The sequence below is a fragment of the Labeo rohita genome, chromosome 8 (assembly GCF_022985175.1).
Source record: "Labeo rohita strain BAU-BD-2019 chromosome 8, IGBB_LRoh.1.0, whole genome shotgun sequence".
NCBI lineage: Eukaryota > Metazoa > Chordata > Actinopteri > Cypriniformes > Cyprinidae > Labeo > Labeo rohita.
In genome coordinates, this window is record NC_066876.1 from 12,557,486 (window position 1) to 12,577,299 (window position 19,814).

The window sequence follows — 19,814 nt, forward strand, 5'->3', positions numbered from 1 at the left end:
ATCATCTGTGTGTCATATTAGGGCTGTCACTTCAGATTGTTTTGGTAATCGCGTAATCTTTTAATTATTCCGATGATATTTTGACTAATCAGATAATTATTATCGTGTCGCATCTCTGTCATCTTGAATTAATTACTATCAAGACATAAAAAGCAACATGAAGATTTCCCTGCTACTATCCTAAATATTTAGCATCTGTGTGTCGTATTTGGGCTGTCACTTATGATTGTTTTGGTAATCAAGTAATTTGTTGATTATGCTGACGATTAATCAAGTAATCGGATAATTATAATCGTATTGCATCTTTATCATCTTGAATTACTTTATATCAAGACATAAAACAGCAATGTGAAGATTGACCTACTGCTATACAAAATATTTAGCAACCGTGTGTCATATTAGGGTTGTCACTAATAATTATTTCAGAAATTAAGTAATCTGTCGATTATTCTGATGATTAATCGAGTAAGCAGATAATTATAATCATGTTGCATCTTTGTTGTCTTGAATTACTTACTATCAAGACATTAAAAGCAATGTCATATTAGGGCTGTCACTAATAATTATTTTGTTAATTGGATAACCTGTTGATTATTCTGTCGATTATTCTGACGATTAATTGAGTAAGCAGATGATTATAATCGTGTCGCATCTTGAATTACCTACTATCAAGACATAAAAAACAATGTGAAGATTGACCTGCTACTATGCAAAATATTTAGCACATGTGTGTTATATTAGGGCTGTCACTAATGAATATTTCAGAAATTGAGTAATCTGTCGATTATTCTGATGATTAATCGAGTAAGCAGATAATTATAATCATGCCGCATCTTTGTTGTCTTGAATTACTTACTATCAAGACATTAAAAGCAACATGAAGATTTGCCTGCTACTATGTTAAATATTTAGCATTCGTGTGTCATATTAGGGCTCTCACTTATGATTATTTTAGTAATCGAGTAATCTGTTGATTATACTGATTATTAATCAAGTAATCGGATAATTGTAATGGTGTCGCATCTTTGTTGTTTTGAATTACTTACTATCAAGACATAAAAAGCAATGTGAAGATTGACCTGCTACTATGCAAAATATTTAGCATTTGTGTGTTATATTAGGGCTGTCACTAATGATTATTTTCGCAATTGAGTAATCTGTCGATTATTCTGACCATTAATCGAGTAATTATAATCGTGTCGCATCTTTGTTGTTTTGAATTATTTACTATCAAGACATAAAAAGCAATCTGAAGATTGGCCTTCTACTCAGCAAATATTTAGCATTTGTGTGTCATATTAGGGCTGTCACTTTTTTATATTTTGATAATCGAGTAATCTGTTGATTATTCTAATTATAATTGAGTAATCGGATAATTATAATCATGTCACATCTTTGTCTTAAATTACTATCAAGACATAAAAAGGAATGTGAAGATTGGCTTGCTGCTATGCAAATATTTAGCATCCGTGCTTTCCGTAATAATTATTTTGGTAATCGAGTAATCTGACAATTATTCTGACGATTAATTGAGTAACCGGATAATTATAATTGTGTTGCATCTTTGTTGTCTCGAATTACTTACTATCGAGACATTAAAAGCAATGTGAAGACTGACCTGCTACTCTGCAAAATGTTTAGCATCCAAGCTGTTGATTAATCTGTCGATTAATCGAGTAATCGGATAATGATTTTTTTTTTTTTTTTGGAGAAAAAAAGTTAAAAATAGCCTTTAAATACATATACAATACGTATATAATAGCAATTAGGCAATAATAATTAGTTCAAATAAAATATTTGTTATTAGCAACATTTACTATAAACGGAGTCGTATTAAACCTGCATCGCATATATTTATCTAACTGAATCTTAGCGTTTGTGAATTCACAATAGTATTTTGCTTTATTATATTTGTAAATAGGTTTAATATACCATGCAGCCTTGGAAAATGGTCTAATAGTGCGTTTCTTGGATCCTCGTCCAGTTACTCAGCGATTTACTGCTTAAATCGAGCACTTAAATTGAATCGATGAATCGTGACAGCCCTATGTCATATTGAATAATTCATATTTTAGCTTAATCTGTTTGTACACTTGTCTATTTTTCCTTAACTGGTTTGGTCAGGTTGGAAAATCAGGGTAGACCAGATAAAACCACCTAAGACCAGCAGTTTTAGGTTAGTTTATACAGTTTTTTCAGCAATGATATACAGTATAGGTGCTAACAGTATGGGTACAACACATCACCTTTTGTAACAGACAGTTATGCAAATAAACAATTAATGTAGAAGGGCCTGAGTGCCGCATGTAATCTCTCCATAAATCTTCTTCCATTATTGGCCCATGAGCCGGACCACCCAATGGATCAGCAGGGGAATATTTTTAGCTGGGTGGCATCACTTACTACAGCTCTGTCTATTCCTGAGAGTCCTGTTTCGGGAGGGTGAAGTTTATTTTGGGCTTCTGCTTGTGTAAACCTAATATGTAATCAGAGATGCTGAAGTATTACTTTTGAAGGAAAGCGTGCGTAATGATCAATATGTGCCGGCTCTGTTGCATGAGACAAATTTGATCTGTCAACTCTTGTTTTGTTCAACTCGCATGTCTCTGCTCATAGCATAATGCAAATTGTCTACTGTGGTGCACCGCAGACGTAAAGCTTCGGCCACTAGAGGGGGATGTGTCTTTACGATTTTAAACTCGGGTGATGAGCTCAGGCAAGGAACCAAGGGGTCAAGTTTTGGCTGGTTAGCATGATTAGGCAGTCTGGTTCTGAAAAGCATTTTTCTGTTGGCATCCAATGGGATTTAGGGATTTATGGATCATAAACTGCAGCACTGTGTCTCACTTCAGCATAAAAAGAATATATGGATAATATATCCTGACATTCAAAAGTTATTTTAAGGAAATGAATACTTTTATAAAGCAAAGGTGCAATAGATTGTTCAAAAATGGCAGTGAAGAAATTTATAATGTTATAAATGATTTATATTTCAAAGAAATGCTGTTCTTTTGAACTTTCTATTCATTAAAGAATTAAAAATCATAAAAAGATCAAATCACTGCTTCCAAAAAAATATTAAGCAAGAAAAAAAAAAAAAAGAAATATTACTGATCCCAAACTTTTTAGTGTTAGTGTATAACAATTAGTTATTAATATATATATATATATATATATATAAAATATTAAAATGGAAAACAGTTCATTTAAAATGGTAATAATATTTTGCTACATTTTAGTTTATACTGTATTATGTATCAAATAAATGCAGCCTTGGTGAACAAAAGAGGCTTTTGAAATATAGAATGAATGAATGAATGAATGAATGAATGAATAAATATTAATGACCCCAAACCTTTTAGTGTTTGTGTATGACAATGAATTATTATTAATAATTAGTTGTTTTTTTAAAAAATAATTCTAATGAAACTGAATTATTTTGGTTTTTACTGTATTTTTATCAAATAAATGCAGCCTTTATTAACAAAAGAGGCTTTTAAAATGAATGAATGAATAAATAAATAAATAAATTATTAATAATTAATTGTTTTTAAAGATGTTGAAACAGAAAACAGTCATTTTAAATTGTAATGAAACTTAACAATATGTTGTTTTTTACTGTATTTTTTATCAAATAAATGCAGCCTTTTTTAATTTAAAAATTTCATTTCATTTCATTTCATATTTCTGTCTCCAAACTGTTTAGTGTTAGTGAATAACAGTTCATTATTATTAATAATTAATTGTTTTTAAAAATATTAAAACAGAAAACAGTAATTTTAAATTGCATTAGTATTTGGTAATATTTTGTTTTTTACTGTATTTTGTATCAAATAAAGGCAACCTTGTTGAACAAAAGAAGCTTTTAGAAAAATTAAATTAAATTAAATTAAATTAAATTAAATTGACTTTTGATTTTGATAAATTTGATCAAATAAATGCAGCCCTTGTTAACAAAAGAGGTTTTATATATACTATATTTTATAATTGTAATAATAATAAATTGTTATATAGTATAGTATAATATAGTATTATAAATACATAAATAAGTGGTGATGTTGGATTCATTTTAATTAGTCGATTAGATTTTATTTTAATTTTCATGCTCTCAACAGATGTACTGGTTTTAAGCTCTTCTGTTTAGAAAGACCACTATAACACATTTGATGACATTGAACGGCCAAGTTCAAGATCCTTTCCCCCCATATTTGCACTGTAACAGTGAAGAATCATTGACCTTTGACCCCTAAAATACATTTGTACTGTTCACAAAATGACAAAACTGTAAACATCAGAAGCTGTACATTTGTGCATCATTAGTATCAATCCCCTTTGAAAGCTGACATTTTCTTCTTCAGTGCTAATGGTTTTAGCTGTCATAAATCTGTTGTGCGTGACAAAATCTAACAGATCACGCCTGGCAAGAGAGCACTGAATAACAACGCTGCCAGTAGGAGGATAAATGAAGAACAGTCTCTGTAGATCACTGTCAAATCACAAAGGCTGAAATACAGAGAGAACAATTAGTCGTGGGAAACTGGTTCACGAGAGGGGAAGCAGGATTTAGGGCACCTTGTGAGTGTGCATCCGTTCCAACAACTTCAAATATTAGATGTCCATTCCAGACCAATCAGAGACATGAAGTCTTTTTACTTCTGTTCAACTTTCATTTGAACTGCAGTCCTGAGGACAGACATTTATGTAGCACAAACGTGATGATTTACAGTGTTGTTTCATTTCTAGCAGAAATAAGGTGTCTGATTTTCACCATCGTGTCAAAGTTCAAGATTCAGGTTGGGGTTGCGTCTAAATCTAATTGGGACAACCTTGTCTCCTGAGTGGGAGTTTTCTCAATTCCCTTTGAAAATTGTGTCAGAGTGAACTTTTAAATAGATGTGAGAAGAATAGAGGCAAAGAAATAATGAGAGAGGAGAGTCACCAGCGTATATCTGGACTCCAGAGTCATTTTGGACATAAGACAAGATGGTACCATTTTCTAGGTTTTATTGACTTTTCCGAAAAGTTTAACAGATGTTTGTCAAACTGGACATCTGCCCGTCTTTTTACCTCAATTACGTTATCGGCTTTTCAGGATACTTATGTTTTATTTATGAAGCTTGTGGAATTAACAGTCTAAAACAGGACTGAGCTGGAAGAACAAGACGTGCTGTGAAAGAGTGTTGAGGGACAGAGTGTCAGGATGAGTGTGAGATGGGAGACAGAGGGCTTACAGACCGTGGGCATCGTCTGCCTGGTCATCATGTTCCTCAAACTTATGCATCTGCTTGGACTCATAGACATAACTGAGACAGGTGAGAGAAATAGAGAGAAACTAGCAAATGTCATTCCAGGCATCGGAAAATGGACATGTTGTTTATAGATGTTTTGCTCTGCTGAAAGCATTTGCGGCATTTCAGTCAAAATATCTAATCTTCCTTGAAACAAAATACATTTGTTTGAGAGGCAAAGTTGGTTATAATATTCAGAGTTGCTATTTTACCTGAATACCTTTTTTATTATACGCATAAAACTCTTAAAACTCTTTTTAAATCTTAAAACAATAACGCTAATAATAGTTTTAAATTATTATCAGTACTACACATATATTGTCTTATTGTCATATACAGTTTTTGCTTCTTAAATACATTTATATTGTATTAAGGGTGTTTAGATATTTTTGTCATTACTAGAAATCATAAATACTGATTAAGAAAAAATTGTATATTTTGTTTAGTTGTTTGTTATTTTTCTATGTGTGGTAATCGACAGCATGCCAGATGGATTGTTTTTATAATGGAAAATAATTTTTTTTCTCCCAATTTTTGATGGATTTTCCAGTTCCTTTCATTTTCAAGAAATGTCTGTTTAAAAACGTTTATTCCCTAAAGCTTCACAGGATTATTTGCTCTGCTATATACATATATATAATATACACATATATACTTTATTTTTATTTTAGTTTATTTTAGTTATTTATATTTTATTGTATTTTATTTCAGCTTTATTTCAGTTTAATTCAGTTTTCCAGTTCCTTGCGTTTTCAAGAAATGTCTGTTTGGAAACTTTTGTACCCTAAAGCTTCACAGGATTATTTGCTCTGGTATTTGAATATAATTTATATATTATTTTATTATTTATTAATGTTTTAAATTATTTTTACATTTTCCATTTTAAATTTAATTTATATTTTACTCATATTATGTCCTATTATTATATATATTTATAGATCCAAAGATCAGAATTTTAAAAGCTTTTGTAACATTATACAATATACCATTCAAAAACTTGGAGTCAGTGTAATTATTTATTTATTTATTTATTTGTTTATTTATTTACGGGACAGATATTTTAGAAATTAATACTTTTATTTAGCAAGGATGCTTTAAATTGATCAGAAGTGATGATAAAGACATTTATAATGTTACAAAAGATTTCTATTTCAGATAAATGCTGTTCTTCTGAATTTTCTATTCATCAAAGAAACCTGATAAAATTCTACTCAGCTGTTTTCAATGTAATAATAATATGTTTTTGAGAAAATCTGAGTATTATAATGATTTCTGAAGGATCATGTGACTGGAGTAATGATGCTAAAAATTCAGCTTTAAAATCGCAGGAATAAATTACATTTTAAAATATATTCAAATAGAAAACAGTTATTTTAAATAGTAAAAATACTTCACAATATTACTGTTTCTGTCGTATTTTGCATTAAATAAATGCAGGCTTGGTGAGCAGAAGAGACTTCTGTAAAAAAACATTAAAAATCTTAGTGTTCAAAAACTTTTGACTGGTAGTGTAGTTTCTCTTCCTACATCGTTTTGCCGACGTTTTTTTTAGGTGATTGCTCTATTTTTTGTGTTTTTTTTTTGACTTGACCGTTTCTCTCTTTTTTCTCTTCTCACTCTCTCTGACCCTTTCTGTCCTTCTCGTGCCTCCCTATCTCACTTTTTTATCTGTTTTTGTAAAGACGGTGAGTGTAAGCACCTGTCTAGTTTAGTGTCTTTTCTTTGTTATTCGGTCTATCTCCTTTTCTTTTCGCGGGGTGCTTTCTTCATTATGCGTCTGACTGTGCTATCATATCCAAAACCTACCAAAACTGAGAAGAAATGCTTCAATTCACCAATTATAAGGGAAGTAAGGGAACCCTAAAATGATTTCTTCAGACTGAGATCAACAGTCAGTCGCATTGAAGAGAAAGTGTGACCCCGTCTACCAAACCTCCATTTCGTTCTCTTTCCTCTTCCTACACACCTTTGACTTTTATGCTAACTCTTTTGCTTTTACTCCCCTTCTTCTTCCTCTTTCTCTCCTCGCATCCACTGTCTCCCTCTTTGAAATGCTCTCTCACCCCATCCCGTCCTGCATCCCATAAACTCACCCCCTTCCCGACCCCTTCCCCCTCGTTCTCTCTGCTTTCCCCCTCTTCCTCTCTCTTTTTTTGCTCTTTCTCTCCCATAGACAGCAGTGACAGTGACCTAGAGCTGTCCACGGTGCGACATCAGCCCGAGGGTCTGGAGCAGCTGCAGGCTCAGACCAAATTCACCAAGAAGGAGCTGCAGTCCCTTTATAGGGGCTTTAAAAATGTGAGTATCTATTGAAGAGATGAGACAAATTAAACAGTAAAGTAGTAGTATTTTAATTGTTCATTAAAAAAATGACACTGTTCATCTTTAAGGACGAGCTTTGGGGTTGAAAATGTTGTTCATTCTGTGTGTTTCAGCAGATGTGTACTATATAGGACAGAAAATGAGCACAATGCACTTATTTAAAGCCTTCACGAGCTGCCGATGTGGCACAGCGAGAATTAGTCCATTATCTGTTTAATTAAATGTTTAATTAGATGTGCCTCTCTTTCCATTTAAGGAGTGCCCAAGTGGTTTGGTTGATGAGGAAACTTTCAAGACCATCTACTCTCAGTTCTTTCCCCAAGGGGGTAAATACATTGTTTTATTGGTTTTGTATAATTTCTGATTTGGGACTAATTGAAAGTTTAATCTGTTTATTGTACTGATCTATTTGTTATTATTCCTTCAGATGCCACCACATACGCCCACTTCCTGTTTAATGCATTTGATCTCGACAGAAATGGCTCAATTCGTTTTGAGGTGAGAATTTTCAAAATCCCTTTTGTTTCATCTTTTGTTATTTCGTCATTGTTTACTCCTTGCTGTCTATGGCAGGACTTTGTGATTGGTCTGTCCGTGTTGCTGAGAGGATCTGTCACTGAAAAGCTCAACTGGGCTTTCAACCTGTACGACATTAACAAGGATGGATACATCACTAAAGAGGTGCTTGCTAAATGTTTATGCTCTAATGCTGTACACTGTAAAAAACAATTTATTGAGTCAACTTAAAATTATTTGTATTATTTGTTAACATTTTAAGTGCAGTTAACTCAGTTGAAATTATACTAAGTGACAACTTAGATATTTGAGTTGAATCAACTTAAAATTTTAAGGCAGCTGGGTTACTTACCCATCTGTTAAGTTTAGCAAACACAAATATCTAAATTGTCACTTAGTACAACTTAACATTTCAAGTTGACTAAACTTATTTTAGTTGACTGAACTTAAAATTTTAAGGCAGCAGGGTAACAAATTATTTTAAGCTGACTCAACAAATTGTGTTTTTTATTTTTTACAGTGTAGAGCTTCCATCACTGATGTTTTTGTCAAGTAGATTTGTAGTAAATGACGTGTGTGTGTTTATGTGTGTAGGAGATGCTGTTAATTATGAAGTCAATCTACGACATGATGGGCAGGTACACCTACCCCAGTGTGCGAGATGAAGCTCCGTCTGAACATGTGGAAAAATTCTTCCAGGTACCAGTAACAAGAACATGTATATGAAGACACAGAAAATCAATGTACACAGTCTTACCACAGCATTAATATCTGCTACGCTTACTACATTTTCTTATAGAAAATGGACAGAAATCGAGATGGTGTGGTCACTATTGAGGAGTTTATTGAAACCTGTCAGAAAGTAAGTTGAAATTAGTATTTACTTACAATTTTTGGTGTAAATGGTTAAAAAAAATACTGCGTTCAATAAAATGTAAAAGTGTTATTTCTAAAAACATTCTTAAATTACCATATTTGATTGAATGTGAACATAGTTAATAAAATCAATGTTATGTTAATGTGTTGTAAAACACATATGTAAATGATCACATTCAGTTTAATGCAAATTTTTACATACATTGTATAACTTTATTAAGTAAATTTTGCATTTAATTCAATAAAAAAGATGTTAATAGTTTATATAACCATGGTTACATACATTTTATTTACGATGGTAAAATTTACATTACATGAATTGCTCTTAAAATCTGTCTTGTGTAAATCATTACATATATTACAATTCTTCTACAATTACATAAATACTTGTAAAAACAATTTTTATGCAAATGATCACATTCAGTCCAATGTGAAAAATGTATGTAAATTATTGTAAATCTCTTCTTATGTATATTTTTGCATTATTTAATGAAAAAATTTACATAAATTGTAGGGCTGCTTTCGACTAATGGTTTTACTGGTGGACTAGTAGTCGTTTATTTTAAGGATGTTTATTAATAAACCATATAAATAATAATAATCAGCCTTTAATTGCCTACATAGCCTAATAAGTGCTCAAGCGCACAAAAAAAGCTTGCCACAGCTTGACACTACATTAACGTTTCAGTAATTTATTGATAAACTATTGCCTTCTTTGTTTTTAGGCTTAAAGGGGTCATCGGATGCAAACTTCACTTTCACATGTTGTTTGAACATTAATGTGTGTTGCCAGTGTATGTACAAATCTACCCTATAATGATCAAAATCCATGCGGTGGTTTTTAAATAATCTGTAAAAATAATATCCCCTTTTTCAAATCGAGCCATTCTCAGATGCCTGTCAGTGTTGTGTCACACCCACAGAGGCCGCTCCCATGATAGTTGATTGACATGAGCGTCTTACCCCAGAATGGGATGATTTTCGCAGAACTCATTTTGAGAAGGTAAAAGTGTGTTGTTTTTACACAACCACTGTGAATTTTTAACCAAAGTATATTATAGACTTTTCATTAAGACCCTAAAGAATCATATCAACTTGTGGAAAATGGGCATCCGATGACCCCTTTAAAAGATGAAGTCTGCGTTCATATGGTGCAATTGCACCTTGGGTGTCCCGAGATGAAATCCTGCCTTGTGGACCTTTCCCGACCCCACCCCCCGTCTGTCTCCCACTCACTTCCTGTCAAATTTCCACCTTTCTATTTAAGAAAAAAAAAAAAAATGAAGTTGGCAACACTGACTCATCATCTCTGTAGTAGCGATGCACCTGTATGCATGTTTAATATGGATTACATAACTTGAGAATATTTGTTTTCTATTTAAATTAGTTCATTTGAAAGTAGACATTTCACTCTCTATAGATATATTTTTATGTCTGTAAGCCAAGTATACACAAAGTTTCGAAGTTCCGCACTCAAGTTCACAGAGACTGAGACGGCAGAAAGTGTATCCTGTTTGCTTTAATTATTTTACAAAAGCGCAATGTTTCGTTGTTATTGTGAGTGCACACAAATAAACATCTTTACGAGTCTTTACAGATTCGAAACATGTATTACTCTTATCTTTATGACCAGAAATGACAGAGTATTTTAAGAGCAAGTGACCGATTTTCTGGAATATTGTTAGACGTCATCACTCAAAATTGAAGGAATATTAGCTATAGGTATACTGCTGTTTGACAAAATAACCAAGGCATTTCAACAAAAACCTTTATTTTGTGGAAAACAGTCATCAAAACTGAAGAACAGTAACCACTGTTACAAGATAGAAGATAACAACTAAAATTTTGGAGAAGTCTCACTTCTCTTAAACATGCCAAGACAGATCCTTACGCTGTTCAGTACTGAACTTGCAAGCAATTCCAGCTGCAGTGCTGAACCCATTCCCAATTGAGAGCCTCTGCATTATCCTGTCTTTTCGTACATTTGTTTTACTTGGTCGACCAGCTATTTTGGGTGACTTGAATGAGTTAGTGTCATTGTAAAGCTGCAATATTCAAGAAATCACAGATTTGGAATGACCAACTTCTCTTGCACTAGCTGATATAGTGTCAACCCACATGTCAACCTCCTGTCACAGGGTTTCAGTCACCTTACAGCGACCCGCCATCTTGCAATCTCAGTGAAAATTGGAGAAATGCTGCCAATTAAATAGAGTTTGTCATATAATTAAGGAAATTAGCACCAGGTACCAGATTAACGCCAATAACTTGGAGGTATCTGTATGTGTTCTCTAATTTTGAACAGAGTTCTTTAAGATTTGATAGCTGCGAATGAGATTTGAAAACTAGAAACCAACTGTCTCTTTAAGGTTGATGGTGACCATTTCAAACGGTCATAATTGATTCTTCTTCTGCTTTTCAGGACGAAAACATCATGAACTCCATGCAGCTCTTTGAAAATGTGATATAGGATGGAAGGGGAGCGATCTAAAGCTAAAACAGCCCTCAGTGTCCCAATCCAGTTCTCTCCACATGTCTATATACCAAACTAGCACAGCAGCCACTCTCTGTCTTGTCCTGTAGCACTACTCCCATGCCTGCTGCACTCCGTAGAATCGTATAGACCAACACATAGCCTACAATAAGGCATCACAGTTTGTACTTCACAGCAGGACTACTTTTAAAAAGAAAAGCCTGGACGGCTGGGATCCTTCTAGTTGCTAAATACCGGCAACCATGTGGTGGAACTTTCGGATCAGAGTGAACAAATGAAGTAGCAAAGCCACGTTTTGTATCACTGGTTGATGGATTCCAATGGGCTCTCTGACGTCCGTGTAAAAACCATCACCGCTCTGGACTGCTATCTTCTGCCTTATGAATGAGGGACATTACAAGACTCAATTTCAACCTTCCAGCACCATAGTTTGAAGGAGAGGACAGTGACTATGGATTTCAAGGGACCCAAAGGAGCGTCTAGCACCAATGATGATTTGAAGCACACCAGAGACTATACGTAATACTCACCAAAAGAACAAAATAAATGTGATGAAAACCGACCTGAAGCATGCCTGTCCAAATATGTGAGATATTTGTTATTTTCTTGCATGGAGACTGACAAAAGTTGTACATTTTCTTCCTTGTAAGCCAGTAGGTCCCACAGAAGACTGTAAGCAAACTTAAGCAACTGTATGCGTGAAGTTACATAGTGTACCGATGTTCATAAGTTCTGCTCAAACCTGTATTGCACATATCAGTGGGGCCAGGATGATTTGTTTGGTCACATTTGATTCTTGCACAGCAATGAGGTATATTAAAAGTTATATTTACAGTGTAGGCATTTTAGAAGTATAGAAGTATGTGTTTTATTTTCAGGAATGTATTTATTTGTCAGGCGGCGTCTAATGGAATGCAGGGTTTGGGCATGAACGGACATGTCCTGGTTATTAAACATGTGGTTTACAAGTTTTATTAAGCTCATTTGAAAAAAAAAAATTATTTAGATTTTACTATATATATATTTGAAAAAGACTGAGATATATATATATATATATACTGTACTAGAAGCTTGTTTATCTTTATTTTTTTTGCTTTTGCCCACATGTTGGTTTGTAAAAGTTACATATTATTTTATCAAGTACAAGACGCAATGGGAAACCTTGGGAATCTCATTTTTGACAGTTGTATTATCAGGAATATGGATAGCTTTTACTCCTACCTAACAGTCCCCTTTTATTTGGGGATGGTGGGAGACTATTGCTCACCTATAAAGCAACAAATACTATGATGAAGGTGACGTTAAAGATTCAAAGTTAATTAAAAGTGTTTTCAGTTCATTTTCAGTAGCAACACCTAAATTACCCTAAAAGCTCTCATTTATTTATTCTTTGTTTGGTTGGAGCAGATAGAGTTTAATGTAGATCCAATTAATAAAAGATGCACTAATCTTGAGCAAAAGCAGTGTGTTTCTGTTAATGTTACTGATGCTTTTATTGACAGTATCACTATCAGCGCTACTGGATCGTAGCGCTACGTTCGACACTATCGATTACGACATTCTTTTGTACAGACTACTAAATGATGTCATTACTGGAATTCCATTGGCATGGTTCAAATCTTACTTATCTAATCGTCATTAGTTCGTAGCAGTATGGAGTACCACAAGGCTCAGTACTAGGACCGCTGCTTTTCACCGTTTACGTGTTACTCTTGGGAGATTTCATAAGGAAACATTGTTTTAGCTTTTACTGTTATGCTGATGATACTCAGCTCTATATTTCTTTGCAGCCCGACAAAAGATACTAATTCGCAAATCAAATGAAATGCATAGTTGATATAAAAAACTGGATAACTAGTAAATTTCTACTACCTACTGAAAAAACAGAGGTGTTAATTATCAGACCAAAAGCTTTTGCATGTAATGACCTAGAACACTGTCTCACACTTGATGGCTGCTCTGCTCTTCTTCGTCAACCTAGGTGTGCTATTTGATAGCAATCTTTCTTTTGATAGCCATGTTTCTGATTTTGAAAGGTATGCTCTTTGTCAAATGCAGAAATGTTAATTCATGTATTCATGACCTCAAGGTTAGATTATTGTAATGCTTTATTGGGTTGTTGCTCTGCGCGCTTGATAAACAAACTCCAGCTGAGTTTGTTTCTAAAATGCAGCAGCTGGAGTTTTGAGCAGAACCAGCAAGTATGACCATATTAGCCTGGTTCTGTCAACACTGCACTGGCTCCCTATTAAACATCATATACATTTTAAAATCTTGCTAATTACTTTGCAACCAATTGGTTTAGCACCTCCGCATTTGAGTGAGCTCATATCATATAATAGTCCTTTACGTCTGCTGCGTTCTCAAAACTCCGGCCATTTGATAGTACTTAGAATATTAAAATCAACTGTGTTTGGCAGATCCTTTTTTTATTTGGTGCCTAAACTCTGGAACAATCTACCTAGCATTGTTGAGGAGGCAGACGCTCTGTCAGTTTAAATTTAGATTAAAGACACATCTCTTTAACTCTGAATACAAATAGCACACTATCACATTTCTATAATTCAAATCCGTTAAAGGATTGTTAGGCTGCACTAAATAAGTCAACCGGAACCGGGAACACTTCCCATAACACCTGATGTACTTGTTACATTGTCAGAAGAATGCCATCTGGTCTAATATTAGTGTGTTTCATTCTGATTCCGAGGTCACCATATAGCCACCCGGATCCAGTCCGTTTCCAGACCAGATGGTCACCGTATCCAGACAACCACACAAGTTCACTGTACAATCTGACTTGTGTTGCAGCCTGGAACCAGAGGTCACGTTAACCGAAAATTGTCCGTCATTGACGGAATTCTTTTATCAGTAACGGAAAAATCTAAAGGCCGTTTCTTGCGGCTGTTGCCTTTGGCTTGTATAGTTGGGGACGCTTAAATTCTAGCAATGCTGTCAGCATGATGGCACAAATAGTATTTAAATTGAACTGAGCGGGACGATGACATCACGGAATCAATGATGACCTGACTTTAACTGAAAAATGTACTGTTTGTTATTGCCCAAGTACCGGTGGTGCGAGGACCCTATTGGAATTGCTCAATTTCTTCTTCCTCTTCTTCCCTAAACATGCTCGAAAACTCATGAAACTTTGCACACACGCCAAAAGTGGTGAAAATTTACATCTGGTATGGGTTTCAGAAGTGTGTGTGTCAAAATGGCTCGATAGCACCACCTATAAAAATTCAATGAAGTGCCCCTCAAGCTATGTCTCACATACATTTACGAAATTCGGTAGACACGTGTAGCAAACCAATACCTACATGTCCTTCAGGAAACCCATGAGGAAGTGTGTTAGAATTTTCTCTGCAAGTTTTGTGCTGTTTTTGCCATTTTCAGGCGTTGTGTTTAAATGAATTCCTCCTAGAGATTTAAACAGATCAACACCAAATTTGGTCAGTCTAATCTAAAGCCCTTTGTGACATTAAATTGCAAAAATCTTGAGTTTTCATTGAAGGGTGTGTCTGTGGCCCCCTGACAAAATTCAATGTTTTGCCATGAAACTGAAAGTTGTTATAATTCAGGCATACAATGTACGATCTGCACCAAAATTCACATGTTTGATAAGATTCCAGTCCTAAACACATGCCCATATTCAGTTATAGTCCTAACCCTACCTGCTGGCAGCAGGAAGTGACATGTTTTATGCTGTAATGAACTCCTCATAGAGATTTAATGACAACAACATCATATTTGGTCAGTCTAATCTAAAGACCTTAGCGATGTTAATTTGTGAAGATCTTCAAACTTCACATGTTTGACAAGAGTTCTGGCCTGAACACATTTAAACACCAATATTCCATTACAATCATAGCGTCACTTGCTGGCAACAGGAAATGACTTGTTTTACACTTAAACTTAAACATGACTTATCTGATCTGCACCAAACTTCAGACGGGTTTGAAGTTTAGTGACCGGAGAACATAACTGGGGAGTGTTTGCTCATCTGCAATACGTCTATAGGACGTTTTCTATCAGATGTCAAATAGACGTCTATTAGATGTATGTAAAAGTGACATCTTAGAGACGTCTGTCAAATGTTTGTACACAGCAGATGCTTTCCAGATCAAGTGATCTTTAACAGACATCTTGCAGATGTACGTGTGCTATCTGGGCAAATGAAACTTTGTTGTCTGTGGGAATTAATTTTTTATTAACTGTATTGAATATATATTTTTTATTTATTTAGAAAATACCATATACACAACAAGAAGTTGACTCATTGACTCTTTGCAACAGAAATTTCACACATTTTATAACCTATTTACACCACCTGCTGGCAACAGTTTCCTGTCCTGAGAGTAAGAGTCCTGGCCTGAAGACATCTTAAGGCCAATATTCAGTTATAATCATAGCACCACCTGTTGGTGGCAGGATATGCCATGCCTCATACTAACTCAAACATACCGTGTTCAATCTGCACCCAACTTTATATGTTTGATCAAAGTCCAAGCTTAAAGATATCTACATGCCAATATTCAGTTATAGTTTGCTACATTCCTCCTATATTTACCACTTTAAAAGCATATTGCTCACCGTTTCCTGTTTTCCTAAAACCACTGGGTGGCTGTGAGCCCAGATTCAAGGGTCCTTTCAACGCTGCCTGCAGCTTTAATGACAAACTATTTTCCTGTTTGACACTGTAAAGCTTTGACACAATCTGTACTGTATAAAGCGCTATATAAAGGTGACTTGACTTGACGTGTGTAAACTAGCAATCACAGTGAGTTACTTTAAAGGAGTGGCTCTTACTCGGGGGGGCGGGGCCCACTATTAATTTTAAATTAAAATGTAAACATTAAATTTAATTTTAAAAATTTTTAATTTTTTAAAAATTCAAAATATAATAAATAATAAAATAAAGTTTTTTTTTTTTATTATTATTCAGACTTCAGAAAGTTTTCTGTGACGAGTAGGGTTAGGGTGTGAGAAAGGTCCCAATTATTATAAGACTCCCATGTATGACAAAAATACAAACTGAACCCAAGCAGGAAACGGGAGAAACACAGTGATGTGAAACTAAATATCTGTGGGTATGACTCTTAATGTGTTTACATAGAATATCATGTCCTTACAGAACTGCTTGACCCCATTTGCTGTGTTTATAAAAGTCTGCGTGTGATCCGGTTCATGCTGAAGACACATCTCCATTTTGTTTGCTTTGGGTAACTGACTAGGGAATATAATCTTTTCTAATCTTCGCACTCACATGTGTTGCTCATCTTCACATTTCCCATAATATCTTTATATCTGATTTCTATCTTATCACAGCTTCTATGTAATTCTTTGAAATGTCCGTTAAAAGAACAAAGTACTAACCATGTAAAATGTGAGTGAAGCCCATAGACCCACTAACCTACATCCATCAATTAGCACCGTAGATTAGCTACTGATTCAGGCCATGAGCTCTTAAATAAGCAGGAAGAAGAGAAGTTAACACTGTCTAATTCTTGTTCATGTGTTATGAAAGCACTGCAGCTAGCAAACTGGGATTATTTCCCCCATCTGCTCAGGTCTGCCTCTCACCTGCTGCTATTTCCAGGAGTGCCATCACTTCCTGTGTGTGTGTTTCTGACCAGAAATACATTTATTGATTCATGCTGTTTATAGCTTAAGTGCAGATATTAAATTACGGAAGACGCAACGTCTTGTATGTTGTGTTGTCTTGTGTCATCATACGAATGTATGATTATAAACAGGGAGTGATTCGTTAAAAAAAGACAGAAAAAGAAAATCATTTGTAAATAGAAAACAACTGTTTAAACTGAAATGTGACCCTGGACCACAAAACCAGTCTTAAGTCGCTGGGGTATATTTGTAGCAATAGCCAAAAATACATTGTATACGTCAAAACTATTGATTTTTATTTTATGTCAAAAATCGTTAGGATATTAAGTAAAGATCATGTTCCATGAAGGTATTTTGTAAAATTCATACTGTAAACATATCAAAACTTATTTTTTGATTAGTAATATGCAATGTTAAGAACTTATTTGGACAACTTCAAAGATGATTTTCTCAATATTTAAATTTTTTTGCACCCTCAGATTCCAGATTTTCAAATAGTTGTATCACGGCCAAATATTGTTCTATTCTTCTAACAAACTATATATCAAAGGAAAGCTTATTTATTCAGCTTTCAGCTCATGTATAAATCTCAATATGGAAAAACTGACCCTTATGACTGGTTTTGTGGTCCATGGTCACAAATAACTAAATTAAATGAAAAATGTTTAACTAACTTATTGACAATACCATGTACAGGCCCAGGAGGTTTAAAAACTGTCAAACACACAAGCAATGATCACTCTTGCATTATAAACGCTGTAGGCATATTGAAACCCACTCTTTCTTCCACAAAGCGCTTATTTTTAGCCATTATTGTTAAATCCCACTCCAATTATGTTCTCCAGTCACTAAAATTCAGAAAAGATTGTGCAAGTGAGTAAAGTGACCATGCTTCATACACATCTCCTAAAATAAATAATAAAACCATTTTTGTCTGTGGGATTTTTTTATTATTAATTGTATTGTATATACATATTTTTTATGTACTTGGAAAATAACAATTGACTCTGTGACTCGTTGACAAGTGATTTTACACATTTTATAACCTATTTACACCACCAGGGGGAGTACAGAGTCATATTGACAGTACTGTGTAACATTTACTAAAAACACATTATCACTTTTGTGTGCATGTTTCGAAAATTTCCCTTTTTTAAGAAATATAAGTAATTTCTAAGTAGTAGAAATTGCATGTAAACAATTATTTGTCTTCTTAAATGTGTCTAGTGTTACTACCAAACATAAAATGAACCAATATAATAAAATCACCCATAAGTTTGTGTATTTATCAAGTTTGTTCAGTGAGCTGTCCAGTGACTGGTATTCTCCTCTCCCTTAAACCCTTCACTTTAAGCTTAGCAAAACCCTAAATGTAACATATAATTAAGTACACAACAAACTGTTCTTCTGTCTTCAATGGCCCTCTGTTTAGGGAAAATAGTGACCTCCCTGTGTGTCTGCATTACATGTTCTAGTGGTTTATTCCCCAGATGGTTGTAATTATATAATTTGCTTTTGTAATGATGATGTTAAAAAAAAACAAGGCTGTAGTTAAAGGTTGTTATTTTTATTCCATCCTGTTATAAAAAATTTACTTGCATTCCTTTGATTCGGTATTGCGTTGCTCACTAAAATAGACAAGCTTAAATTAAAACATGCTTTTCCTAGTTTATAGTTCTCACTGTTTTGTGATTTAGAAAGTGCAGTTTATATCACTAGTGTCATGCTGTTATGTATCCTCGCGGTTACAGAATATATGTCAATTAAGTAATGGCGCAGTTCAGTTTGAAAACCGAAAGGGGGCGATGAGAAACGCCACGAATGGCATTTGGGTCTGCTAAAAGGCTTTTTATTTAAAATATTATTATTTGTTTTTAAATCATTCTAGAGTTGCGTTTATTTAATTTAAAGATATGTACACGTGTTTGCCGTTTATTTGTTTTAACCTCTACCTTTTTTGGTTATTATTGTATATATAGTCTTTGTTGTAAAAACGTCTCTTCAAAAAAGATTAAAAAAGACTGGCGGCGCCATTTTTTGCTGTCAAAGCGGCAGCACATAGGAGGAAATGGGAGTCCTGTGAGGCAGCTAGGGGGCGTGTGAAGGAGGCAGCATTGAGCGGGCTTATGGAATCACAGACACCGGCGAAAGTGATGACTGTGATATTGCGTCATCGCATTTCAGCAATTCTATTGGCCGAGAGTCGTCCGAAGGTGGGTCTTACAAGCGTTACGACGTCAGTGTTTGTTTTGAGCATGCGTTGAAATGTGCCCCGTGTGCTGTGTGTATGTCCGTGTGTTGCTATATAACGGAAAAAATCGTTCCACTCGTCTCCTGCTCATCATATAAGCCAGCCCAGCAAGAATTCCCTGTCTTGCTGAAGGTGTTTGGTCAAAGAAAGTCGCTGTTTTTGTATTTACCCTCAGTAGTGTTGAAGTAGGACGCTCAGTGCTGCTACCAGGTACCACGACAGAGCACAAGGGGAAATTACAGAAGAGGACAACGATTTTTTCTTCCTGGAAAGGTGAGGAAGATCGATTCAGTGTGTTTTATGAAACAAGTAATTGTAGATATACATTTCCTTATATATTTGATATAATAATAATGATACAAATGTCCTTGTTGCATCATATCAACACCTCAGGATGTTGAAATCTCCTTTATCACTGGGTTGCTTGTATCTAAAATAAAGA

General features: G+C 34.5%; 2 protein-coding genes across 8 annotated transcripts in view; both read left to right on the forward strand.

Moving 5' to 3' along the window:
* The window catches only part of kcnip3a (Kv channel interacting protein 3a, calsenilin), an 80,599-nt gene extending 67,653 nt beyond the window's left edge, over window positions 1-12,946 (forward strand). For 4 of the 5 annotated variants that reach the window (XM_051117535.1, XM_051117540.1, XM_051117538.1 and 1 more), the window contains 7 exons: window positions 7,462-7,586; window positions 7,867-7,936; window positions 8,038-8,108; window positions 8,184-8,291; window positions 8,721-8,825; window positions 8,926-8,988; window positions 11,425-12,946. In XM_051117535.1, coding sequence (XP_050973492.1) covers window positions 7,462-7,586; window positions 7,867-7,936; window positions 8,038-8,108; window positions 8,184-8,291; window positions 8,721-8,825; window positions 8,926-8,988; window positions 11,425-11,472 — 590 coding nt within the window. In that variant the 3' untranslated portion in view covers window positions 11,473-12,946. Of the gene's footprint in view, window positions 1-4,154; window positions 5,313-7,461; window positions 7,587-7,866; window positions 7,937-8,037; window positions 8,109-8,183; window positions 8,292-8,720; window positions 8,826-8,925; window positions 8,989-11,424 lie in introns of those variants that run through there. The other variant, XM_051117537.1, reaches the window with a different exon arrangement.
* Window positions 12,947-19,383: 6,437 nt separating this feature from the next.
* The window catches only part of slc23a2 (solute carrier family 23 member 2), a 42,722-nt gene continuing 42,291 nt past the window's right edge, over window positions 19,384-19,814 (forward strand). For all 3 annotated transcript variants that reach the window (XM_051116865.1, XM_051116866.1, XM_051116867.1), the window contains exon 1: window positions 19,384-19,645. The gene's annotated coding sequence lies outside the window, so the exon portion shown is untranslated. The remainder of the gene's footprint in view (window positions 19,646-19,814) is intronic.